At 34.7% G+C, this 13034-nt stretch overlaps 1 protein-coding gene across 7 annotated transcripts in view; it reads right to left on the bottom strand.

Moving 5' to 3' along the window:
* Positions 1 to 13034, bottom strand: part of TUT4 (terminal uridylyl transferase 4) — a 126888-nt gene that overhangs the window by 49956 nt on the left and 63898 nt on the right. For 6 of the 7 annotated variants that reach the window (XM_081307134.1, XM_081307135.1, XM_081307136.1 and 3 more), the window contains exons 10-14: positions 12369 to 12495; positions 6966 to 7085; positions 6582 to 6794; positions 2092 to 2266; positions 838 to 1538 (exon numbers count right to left, since the gene is read on the bottom strand). In XM_081307134.1, the coding sequence (XP_081163260.1) occupies positions 838 to 1538; positions 2092 to 2266; positions 6582 to 6794; positions 6966 to 7085; positions 12369 to 12495 (1336 nt within the window). The remainder of the gene's footprint in view (positions 1 to 837; positions 1539 to 2091; positions 2267 to 6581; positions 6795 to 6965; positions 7086 to 12368; positions 12496 to 13034) is intronic. The other variant, XM_081307140.1, reaches the window with a different exon arrangement.

Genomic DNA, 13034 nt, shown 5'->3' with positions numbered 1-13034 from the left:
TTTTAGGCATGACCACACCAAGCCTAGTTCACTTGAGTATTTTCTACAATTTCAAATGTTAAAGCTCAAATTCTTCCATTTTAAAAGTAGAAAGATGGGCTTGGGATATAGTTCTGTGGTAGAGAACGTGCCCAGCATGTGCATGGCCATGTTTGATCCCCAGAACTGGAAAAATAAATAAATAAAAATAAAAGTAGAAAAGTTAGGACTCTATAATTTATAAGGGTTAATACAAAATCCAAAAGTGCTCAATGGCAAAAATAGAATCTGAATTCTTCATTTTTTTGGTTCCTGATCTTAGTTTACTTCAACCTTTAGTATATTTATGTTCTCTCTTCTAACAAATAACCCCCCACACACACACAAACTCACATACTTTAAAATAGAATACTGATAGAATTTTAAAAATTTCATTCTTTTTGGAAGAAAAATAAGCATGTGTATAGAAATAAGCAAAACAAAATATATGGTGCTAAGCTGATTTTCATAAAACATATGATGAATACTTTTATGTATGATAAAGTGAAGAAAACCAAGTAGAGTGCTGAAACCTCTTGGTGCTTTACACACAAAATTTAAAATCAATTATAGGAAAAGTACAGAAAGCAAAAGACAAATACACACCAAAATCATTCCCAAGCAATAGTCACTACCGTATAAGATACTTTTATACTTCTAAACCTAAAAACTATAAATATAAAGTCAGGGGTAGGGATATAGCTCAGTGGATAGAGCATGAAGCCCCTGGATTCAATCCCCAGTACCACAAAGGAAAAAGAAAGATAAGACAAAGTCATATCACAAAATCTTACAGATTGTTTACAAATTGTATCTTACCTTGCCAGAGGTTAAAATAAACTTATCGAACACATAATGTAATTCCTGGGAGGGGAGGATATCATCATCATTAAGGTCAGAAGCAACTTCTGTAGCTTTGCAGTTGCAAGAGGTAGTAGATGTGTCGGTGCATATAATCTGATGTGAACTTTCTGCTTCTAAATTTGATCTGCAGTCTGTTCCAACAGATTCATCTGGGTCAGGCAACCCAATGCAATTACATTGGCTGAGCTCCTTTTTTAAACAAGTTTCTAAAGGCGCTAAGTCATTTTGTTTCTTAATTGATTTTGGCTCCAATTCACTGCCTTGATTGGCATCCGAAGAAAGAGATGAAGATTCCTGTCCATGGTTAGCCAAATCTACTTCATTTACCAACAAATTGTCATTGTTAATAATACATCTCTGTGATGTACCTTCCATTTCATCATGTTTATCAGGTTGACCTCTTTCTGTATTTATTTTTTCTGTGCTTTCCCCAAGCAGATTGCAACAGTTGGTTGCCATATTATCAGACTTCACTGGTTTCTTATTGCTTACTTTCCCCTTCTCTTTTTTCTTGAACTCCACTGTGGTCTTATTTCCACCCTTCCTCTGAGGACAGGCAAAATACCGATAAGCTGCCCTGAATCTCTCCACAACATATTCATAAACAAGTTGGCTGTTTAAGCTCCGTGCAACATTCCTCTTGACTGAAAATGGATCTAATAAAAAAGAAAATGATCAGAAACTAAGTCTCTATTAACAAACTATATATACAAATGGAGTTTAACTATTTAAATGTCAGCAGAGCACTTTTTCCTAAGGTTTTTCTAATATATAATCCAAACAATGGTTCCTGAAAACTGAGTTGAAGAAAAACAATAGCAACATCTTTTCCTTTGTTTCTTCCATAAAAGAAACATCTAGAAGGAAAAAGAGTGAAGATAATATTGAAAAATAATAAGAGGATAATTGAGAAGGTCAATTCAGTAATTATACTTTCAGTGATAAAAGTATGGGAAAAAAGAAGCTATGCCACTATGCCTCCCTACACAATATCATTAAAGGAAATTTCTCAAACTTCAGGACCAATTAATAATTTTCATCTCTTGCCAAGGTAAAATTAATGTTGGGGGATACGATATGGAACCTTGTTTGTCAATATTAGTTGTTCTTTACCTCAGCCAAGAGATAAAATTTTTAATAGTTTATCAGATGATAAGTGGCACCCCCCAAAAAAGGAGTCTCCAAATTAAGTACAATACATCATCTCACCTTCAATTGCTATTCGCCTTTTAGGCCAGTTTTTGTTCTCTCTTGTTAAAATATCTTGTATTCGTACACATATGACGTATTCCTCCAAAGCAAAATCCAGTGTGTAAAATTTTAGCAGCTCTAGCCATAACTGTCCCAGGGATACCTGATTTGGTGTTTCCAATGTTAAGGGAGACTGAAAGAAAAAAAATACTTTTCATTTAAGCTTCACAAAACTATAAAATCAATGACTTTTCACTTAGAATAGGCCTCAGAGATTATGTTTTCAAAAACTGAGAAATAAAGTAGTAATTTGTCAAAAACAACCAGTCTAAGTCCCAGTTTACTGATTTCTAGGAATTTTGTTTTCTTTGCATTATCAATGACTCTCAATTTTGACTGCACATTAAAATCATCTAGTGACCATTAATGTACACTAATGCCTAAATTCCATACCATTCCCACTCTCAAGAATCTAATTGATCTGGGTTATTAGACCAGACACTAGGATTTTTAAAGCCCCTTAATGTGATTCTCATGTACAGGCAAGGTAACAAACCGCTATATAACAACTACTACAGCCTACTCATTGCAATAATTACTTTATATATCTAAGTAAATATCCTGACTTTCAAAAAATTCCTTCATTCAGACACATTTCTTTAGAACATACTATTCCCTGGAATAAAATAATGAGAGCTCACATTTATATATAATGCTTGCCATGCACTCTAAAACCAATCTGCTTACAAGAGCTGCACATACAGTATAATATAATTCTATGAATCAGATACCATAGGGCAAGAATCTGACTCAAGACCACCTGGCTACTAAATCCATGTTGTGAATCATTATACTATACTGCCACTCAGGTAAGATGAGGTCCTACTTCATAGGCTAATAGGAATAGAGAGTCAGTTTAACAATTACAGTAAAGGCTAGGCTACATGCTAAGATAGGAATCTAAATATGAGAGGTCATTACAGAGAAGTAATATCTGAAATCCAAATGAAAGAGCTAGATGATGACTGGTGAGAAGTATCACTATGTAGTATAATGGCATCGAACAGCCATTCACACATTCAATTCTACAACTATTTGTTGAGTGCTGACTATGTACCAGGCAATATACTAGGTACTTAGAATATATCTTAGGAAAAAAACCTAGATCCTTGATTTCATCGAGTCTACTTTCTAGGAAAGGACAAACGTACTTATTAAGTAAATTACACTAGTAACTTAAAAGAAGTTAAGTGCTATGGGGGAAATGTTAAGATAAAAAGAGTAGGACCGGGTGCAGTGTCGCTCGCCTGTAATCCCAGGGGCTCAGGAGCCTGAAGCAGGAGGGTCATGAGTTCAAAGCCAGCCTCAGCAATGGTGAGATGCTAAGCAACTGAGTGGGACCCTGTCTCTAAATAAAATACAAAATAGAACTGGGGATGTGGCTGAATGGTTGAGTTTCCCTGAGTTCAATCCTCCATACCCCCCCCAAAAAAAGATAAAAGGAATAGGAACATGGGAGCAAGAGAATGTCACAATACGTGTCAAGTTGAATAGTCAGAATCAGATCTGTTGAGAAGGCATGATCTGATGAGAAGGGAAAAGTGTTCTAAGAATGAGGAACAAATAGAATAAAAATACACAAAGTAAAAGTGTGACTATCTTTAAAAAGAAAACCATGAAGGCTGTAGTTGTAGCTCAGTGGTAGAGAGCTCACCTAGCATACATGAGGCACTGAGTTCGATCCTCAGCATCACATAAAAATAAAGATACTGGGCTGGGGATGTGGCTCAAGCGGTAGTGCGCTCGCCTGGCACGCGTGCGGCCCGGTTCGATCCTCAGCACCACATACAAACAACGATGTTGTGTCCGCTGAAAACTAAAAAATAAATATTAAAAAAAAATTCTCTCTCTCTCTCTAAAAAAAAATAAATAAACTTCTATTAAAAAATAAAGATACTGTGTCCACCTACAACTAAAAAATATATATTTTTAAGAAAAAAAGAAAACCATGAAAGTTGGTTTGATAGATTAAGAGGAAGAGTAGTAGCAGAAAACAAAGAGCTATCAAGTAAGGATGGTTTGCCTTTTCTTATAAATGAAACAAGGAGCAACTAAAGCATTTTTAGTATGAATAGTGGAAAGGGTATGACCTGACTTAATGTTTTCTTTTGGGGGGGGGGGGTACCAGGGATTGAACCCAGGGGCACTTGACCACTGAACCACATCCCAAGCCCTATTTAAGTTGCTTAGCTCCTCACTGTTGCTGAGGCTGGCTTTGAACTTGGGATCCTCCTGTCTCAGCTTCCCAAGCCGCTGGGATTACACGCATGTGCCACTGCGTCTAGCCTCACTTAATGTTTTAGAATCACCATTCAGAATTTTTGTGTCTAGAAAAAGGAAAAAGGGTAGATTGCAGGGAAATCTGTTAGGAAACTACAGCAGTAATCCAGGCCAGAAATCATGATGGCTACAACCAGGAAGGTAAAGTGGAAGAGGTGACAGGAGATCAAATTCTCAATATATTTCCAAGTAGAGATGACAGGATTTCCTAACAGATTAGATAGGGGTAAGAAAGGAAGAGAGGAGTGACTTCAAGGTTTTCTTGTTTGGTTTGTTTTGTGCTATGGCATGTATGCTTTTACTACTAAGCTATATCCCCACCCCATTTTATTTTTTATTTTGACATTGGGTCTCACTAGGGCCCCGTGAAGTTACTGAGGCAGGTCTTGAACTTGCAATCCTCCTGTCTCTGCCTCCTGAATCACTGGGATTACAGGAGTGCGCCAGCATGTCCAACACTCCAAAGTTTCAATTGAAAGGATAGAGTACCATCAACTGAGTTGGGAAACCTGCATAAGGAACAAATTTAAGGAGATGAATAGGAGTTCATCTTAGACACATTAAATTTAAGACACCTAAGCAGACACACTAAATGAGCAGTTGGATGAACAATTATGAAGTTTGAGAGATCCAGCTAGAGATTTAAAATTTAGGAGTCATCATTATACAGATGGTATTTAAAATCCAAGGACTGGATATGATTATACCAGAAGTATATACACACGGGGAAAAAAGGGACCATGGACCAAGCCCTGTAGCACTCCAACATTAAAAACCTCAAGAAGGAGGAACAAGCAAAGGAGACTAAAAAGGAATAACCAGCTACAGGTGTGGTGCCTGGAAAGCCAAAGGAAATTTTTCTGAGAAGGAGATAAATCAACTGGCAAATGTTGCTACTAAGTATAAAAAAGCTAAAAATTGAGAAAATGACCATTGAATTAGAAATGTGAAGAGGACTGATATTAATGATCTGAATTCTGGCAGACTAATAAGTTAGGGAGAAAGAAAAATTGGAAATATTGAATACAGAAAATTCTTCCAAGAGGTTTTACGGCAAAGAGGAGCAACAGAATAGCTAGGGAGAATGGTGCCAAGATTTTTCTTTAAAATGGCAGAATTAAAAGCATGTGTGGTTTAATAGAGAATTGAAAACTGGTAATTTAGGAGGGAAAGAGACCAACTGCTGAAGTAATATTTTGGAATAAAGAAAATATGGGGGACCTGGGGTTGTGGCTCAGTTGTAGAGTGCTTGCCTGGCATGTGTGAGGCTCTGAGTTCAATCCTCAGCACCACATATAAATAAATAAAATAAAGGCCCATCAACAACTAAAAAAAAGTTTGATTTTTTTTTTTCAAAAACAAGATACAGAATTGAATACACTAGACTAAAGCATTGGAAGTTCCTTTATGAAAGCAGGCAGCAAGGCAGAATATGTGAGTGTGTAGAAGTTCTCTTCTGATTGCTTCGGTTTTCTCAGTGACATAAGGAACTGAGAATACTGGTGGTTTGAGGAGAGATTAGAAGTGGAAGAGATGAATAGATAAAGAAGTAGATCAAGGGAACCATAAATTATTCAGTATAGTTAGAGCAATAATTTCCAGAAATATTCAAACTTCTGTAATAATGCTCTACTGAGAAGCCCAAAATTCAGAGATTGTAGATCCAGACTTTTGGAAAACACAATCCATGTATGTTTACCTTTGGTTCTCTAGCACTCAAGATAATGCCTGGCACATAGTAGGTCCTTAATAAATGAAAGTTGAATGATTAAATAAGCAAGCCACCCCCTCATAAAGCAAAGGGGATTATTTCTCCAAAAGCTTATTTCTCCCCCCAATCTGACAGCAAAATTCCCATATATTGAAGTTTTTGGTCAGAGCCAAACTACTAAAGGAAATTTTCTTTGTTTAAACGAAAAAGATACATAGATTAACCTTGACAATAACATGATTCAAACAATACAAAGTCTTCCAAAATGAGGTATAATTATTAGAGAATCTTGGTACTAAAAAACTAAACCAGATCAACCCCTCACTTTATAGATGAGGAAAATGAGGCCAAGAGGCTTGCTCAAGGTCAGTGAATCTACTATTCAAATAGCTTCAATTGAAGGCATCACAAATTCTACAGATAGAAAAGCCAAAAACAAAAAACAAAAACAGCTTACTTTGCCATGTTTTTCCTTCATGGCATTACTTTGGTTGTCTGTTTCTGTCTTCTTGGTATCATCTTTTGGTTGGTCTGCCTTAGCTTTGTTTTCCTCAGCAATTGAGTTTTTCTCAGTTGCACTACTTGAATTATATTCCCACTTCACAAACTTCTCTTCTACTATGCCCTTCAGCTGAAAGTCATCCATTCTTTTTGGGTCAAAGCCTTCAATCTATATAAAAAGGCATTCCAAATTGGTAGTGGAAAAATTATTAAAAATAAAAAATAAAAAGATGGACAAACAGACAAACCAGAATTCCAGCTTAAAATATTTGATCAGAGCACTGTGCAAAGAGCAAACTATCCACATACATGCACATAAATGTCACAAACTAAGGCTTACCCAACTTCCAAGTAAGCAAGGAAGAAGAGGGGGTTTTCTTTGTTGCAGAAAAAACATCACCATTAAAGCAAAACAGTAAGAAGGAATTCCACCATCAGTTTGGGAGTCAATATAGCACAACTGCAAAACCAAAGGGGAAAAAATACTAGCATTTTGCATTCTTCAATTTACACAATAAAAAAGTAGCTTATTTTTCCTATCTGATTACTGAGAAGTTCAAATAACAATGAAAAATGTAAGAAATAACCTGAAATCTCATCAACATAAAATAATAGTGGGTAATGTGTTGGTGACTAACTTTTCACTTATTTCTCTACATATATAAATGTACACACATATTTTAGTTAAATGAATCATGTTATACATAGTGCTTTTGTTATAGACACCTTTTAAAGGTATTTTTCTTTTCTCCCCTCTACTTCTACTTTAGCATTAATGACCTTCTATGTACACTTTCATGTCTTTTTCTATACTCAAATAATCATATACAAATACATATATACTTCTAGGTTTACATAAATACAGGGAGAATTTTGTGGGTGTTGATTTTACTAAAACAGTAATTACAGACACTTCCCTGTATATTATTCAACAATGAATTGAGAAAGTCCTTCTAAGTAAATTAGCGAATATCTAACACATTCTTTTGAAAGGTTAAATTACAGTTTATGATCTAAATGACTACTTAATAATGCCTCCACTGAAAGACATTCATACACCTTTGAATCTGTGCCACTTCAAACAGTGCCATAATATTTATCTTTATATACAGTTCCCAAATGCTAGTGCATATTTCAGTTAGCTATGTTTACAGGAATATGTTTGCTGAATTTTACAATACATGATGCATTCTAATTACCATAGGATTATTCTCCAATATCACTGTAAGAATTTCTGTTGTCCTTCATTAACATATGAGTGAACACAAACCCCTTCCAACAGTAGTATTATCAACTTAAAAATTGTCAATAGGATGGATGAGATGCAATCTTTAACAATTACTTCAATTTGCATGTCCTTAACAGTAAGAGAAAAATTATGCAGGCTGGGGATGTGGCTCAAGCGGTAACGCACTTGCCTGGCATGCATAGGGTGCTGGGTTCGATCCTCAGCACCACATAAAAATAAAATAAAGATGTTGTGTCCACCCAAAACTAAAAAATAAATATTAAAAAGTTCTCTCTCTCTTTAAAAAAAAAAAAAGAACTTGATATGTGAATTTTCCAAAAATTTAGGAGTTGTTGATTACTCATGTTCCTTCAACATCCAATACACTTGCAAGTCCTATTTCCAAAACAGCCCACCTCTCTCTAATTTCCTTCATATCCACTCTAAGGTAGCATAAATTATTATAATATATTAAAACAGCCTGCCCACTGGGCTTCCTGTTTCTACTCTTTAACTCTAAATGATCTTTACAAGCATAAATCACATCAAGTTGTATATTGCTTCCAAACCCTTTCTACAAACTACTTTCTTACTGCCATTAAATATATCCAAATTTTTCACCACAGAAATTGTTTGATCTTATCTCCTACAACTTTCACCCACATTCACTTCATCTCACCACTTCTGTCTTCCTTATTGTACCTGAAAGCTCATTCTCATCTTAAAGGCCTGCATTAGCAATCCCTTGAAGGCTGTTCCCCCAGATTTTAATTGTATCTGGCTTGAACTTAATTATCAATTTCCCCAAAAAAATTTTCCTAACCATCCAGTATAATATCACTCTCTTACCATATTACCTCAATTTTAGAGCACTAAATTCTACCAGATGCTTCATTATTTATGCATTTGTGTACTATCTGATTCTTTCAAAAGTATGTGAGATTTGTGACAGCAAGGCTTTGTATGCTTTTTAAGACAGATGTTCCCTCCACCAGGAACAAAGTCTTAGGGCACATAGGGATCTAACAAATGTTTGTTAAATGGACAGATTTCTTCACGACAAATTTTTTTCATGCCATTCAGTAATATAATTTTCTTCCTATAACTTTTTTATTAAATTTATTTCTTAGTATTTTGTAATTTCTGTTGCTGTCATCAAGGTAACACTTTTCCTGTTTTTCTTCTACCAAGTTATTTTTATGGCAGAGCAAAGTTACTTATTTTTGTGTATTTATCTTAGATTTAATAATCTTAACAAATTCTCTCATTAATCACAGTAGTTTGTTTTCTGGTGCCAGAGATTGAACTCAGGGGCACTTAACAACTGAATCACACTCCCAGCGCCCCCTTTTTTTTTTTCTTTTTTTAGTTATAGGTGGACACAATATCTTTATTTTATTTTTAAGGATCAAACCCAGTGCCTCACGCATGCTAGGCGAGTAGCATACCTCTGAACCACAACCCCAGCCCCACTCCCAGGGGGTTTGTGTTTGTTTTTTTATTTTTTTGAGCCAGGGTGTCAGTAAATTGCTAAGGCTAGCTTTCAATTTGTGATCCTCCTGCCTCAGCCTCCTGAACCACTGGGATTACAGGAATGCATCACCATGCCCAACTAATCCTAGTAGTTATTTACTAGGGTTTTCTAGATATACAATTATACTATGAGCACAAAGAGATAATTTTATAATTTTTCAAATATTGACATTATTTCCTTTCTACAGCATTTCCTAAAACCTCCAAAACAATATACAAAATCAATAATGAACATCTCAAAGCAATTCTATTTAGAATGTTTGTTTTGTAAATAGTCTTTATTTTAACCAAAAATTCCTTTGCAACTATAAAAACTGACAATGGATTTTTTTTTTTAAACATATCAGACATCTCATTGAATAAGATTAAGGCAGCTTAAGAGAAAGCTTTTAAAATCCAAAGGTCTCTTTTTCTTTTACATGCCAAATACTGCTAAAAAATACAATTTTTACATTAATCACAAAAAGTAGCTCAGAGTCAGGTAACTTGACTATAATAGACTACTCCCTATTACTAGAATGTAAAGAAAATATCTACTTTAAAAAGAGAGCCAGAATATAATCAAATGTAATTTCATGATCTTACTGTGATTTACTTATAGCTTTTCCTTTTTTAATTTAATGTCTTATGGATATACATGAAGGTGAGATTCACTGTGGTATATTCCTATATGTACATAGGTATGTTGGATCAAATTCATTCAACTGTCTTTCCTATCCCATTCCTCTTCCCTTCTCTTCATTCCCCTTTGTCTACTTCACTGATCTTTCCTCTATTCCCCACCCCCTTGTTTTGGATTAGTTTTCCTATATTAAAAGAAAAAAAAATTGACCCTTGACTTTTTAGGACAGGCTTATTTCATTTAGCATGATAGTCTCCAGTTTCATCCATTTACCAGTAAATACCACAAAGTCATTTTTCTTTATGGCTGAGTAATACTCTGCTGGGTATATGTACCTACATTTTCTTTATCCATTCTTCTCTTAAATGGCACCTACGTTGGTTCCATAGCTTGGCTATTGCAAATTGTGCTGCCTTAAACACCAATGTGGATGTATCACTGAGTATGCTGATTTTAATTTCTTTGGATATATACTGAGGAGGGAGATAGCTGGGTCATATGATGGTTCCATTCCTAGATTTTTGAAACCATTTTGCTTTCCAGAGTGGTACATCAATTTGCAGTTCCACCAAAAATGTATATCTTATTCCCTATATCCTCACCAACATTTATTGTTACTTGTATTTTTGATAATTGCCATTCTGACTAGAAGAAATCTCAGTGTTGATTTAATTTGCATTTCTCTAATTGCTAGAGATGTTGAACATTTTTCATATATTTGTTGACCATTGTATTTCTTCTTTTGAGAAGTGTCTGTTTACTTCCTTTGCCCATATATTGACTGGATTATTTTTTCAGTGTTTTTAGATGTTTAAGTACACTAAAAAAAAAAAAATCAATTCTTATATTAATCACAAAAAGTATCTCAGAATCAGGTAATTTGACTATTATGCACTGTTTCCTATTACTGGAACGCAAGGAATATTTATTTGTTTGTTTGTAAATAATTTAGTGCCAAGGATTTCACACAGGGGTGCTTTACCACTGAGCCATATCCCCCAGCACTATTTATTTATTTATTTATTTTAGTTGTGTGTGGACAATACCTTTATTTTGTTTTTATATGGTGTTGAGGATCAAACCCAGTGCCTCACACATGCCAGACAAGCTGAGCCACAACCCAGCCCCCTTTTTTATTTTTGAGAGAGGGGCTCACTAAATTGCTTAGGGCCTCAGTAGAATTTACTCATTGTTATTTCAATAAGTGATCACAAATCTCTGTCTAGACATCTGGACATCTGGACTGATATTAGACATCTAAATTGATACATCTGGACATCTAGATTACCACTCCTTCTTCCTACCCCCACATCAAAGAAATAAACACAAATTAACTAAAGCATTTAGAAATACAAATTAATTCTAATTTAGAAAATTTGGATAATTAATCCATAGCTGTTGCCCAATCAAAAATTGCACCACATGAATAACCATTTAGGGAAAAGAGAATACCCAGAGACGAAGATTAGAAAAACAAATATACTAACAGAAGAAACTTAACTTACATAACATATCTTAAAATCTTACAATTTTAACTTACAATATGAATGAAAACTTGAGCCTCTTATATTAAGATACAGTATATAAGAATAAAGTATGCCATTAAAAATTCTACAATATATCAATAAGTATATACCATAGCCCTTTATCCACAGTTTCACTTTCCACAGTTTTAGTTACCCAGAGTCAACAGCAGAGTCAACAGTGATCCAAAATATTATATAGAAAATTCTAGAAATAAAAAAAAATGCATCTGTTTTGCCAGGCATAGTTGACACACACTTGTAATTCCAGTTACTTGGGAGGCTAAGGTAGGAGGATCACAAATTTGAGACCAAAAGGAGCAACTTAGTGATGAAAAAAAAAATTTTTTTAAAAGAACAGGGGATTACTCAGTGGTAGAGCACTTGCCTTACAGGTGTGAGCCCCTGTCCAAGCCCTAGTAGCACAAATAAAAAATGTTTTAAACTTTAAGTTTTAAATAACTTTTATTACTATATTGTTATAATTGTTCTCTTTTACTATTATTGTTGTTCATCTCTTACTATGCCTTACTATAAATTAAACTTTATTGTAGATATGTACAGATAGGAAAAAATAGTGTATATATAACAGTGCAGTACTATCCAAGGTTCCAGGCATTCACCAGAGCTCTTGGAATATATTCTCCATGGATAAAGGGGAAGTAGTGTATGTCTATGAAAACTTTATTTTCCCATAAATTGGAACCAGTCACACTACTTTCTGTCTGGCACAGATAACTGTTTTGTCCCACATGTTGTGATTTATGTTTCATATCAGTATAAGGAAAAGCCTGTCTTATTTTGAAGATTAGGTACTTTTCTTTCCATTCCACTTACCTTAGCCCAGTATCGAAAGGCCAACACCAAGGGAATAAAGACAGGTTCCATTTTGCCAAGAGCAGAAAGTAAATCAGTAGTGAGACATGCCATATCGTTTCCTGCACTCACTCTACAAAGTAAACCACTGTGAATGAGAAAGAAACAAATTTTACTATGTTAATACCCTAAAATGCAGAATACTTCAAATCCTGTGGCTACACTACTAGAGTCACCATATTTTAATTCCTAAAAGTTATAGTAAAAACAGATGTTATCATAAAATTAAAAGTAACTGAACACTAAATTAGAGAATAGGTTTTTAATTCTTCCTGTACAATTTAGAAACAAATTTCAACCTCACTCAGTATTTAAGTTCATGAAAAATAAATTCCAAAAGGAGCATTAAGAATCACCAAAATTGGGCTGAGGTTGTAGCTCAGCAGTAGCATATGTGAGGTATTGAGTGTAATTCTCAGGACCACATATAAGTAAATAAAATAAAGGTCCATCTACAACTAAAAAATATTTTTAAAAAATCAACAAAATTTACTAGGTATGGTGGCACATGCCTGTAATCCCAGCAGTTTGGGAGGCTGAAGCCGAAGGACCGCAAATTAAAAGCCAGTCTCATTTAACTTAGTGAGGCCCTAAGCAACTTAGCAAGACATGTCTCAAAATTTAGAA

This window comes from Spermophilus citellus, assembly GCF_964194105.1.
Source record: "Spermophilus citellus genome assembly, chromosome: 9".
NCBI classification, from domain to species: domain Eukaryota; kingdom Metazoa; phylum Chordata; class Mammalia; order Rodentia; family Sciuridae; genus Spermophilus; species Spermophilus citellus.
The sequence above is the reverse complement of the archived record's forward strand: the minus strand, read 5'-3'. Positions and strand labels throughout refer to the sequence as shown.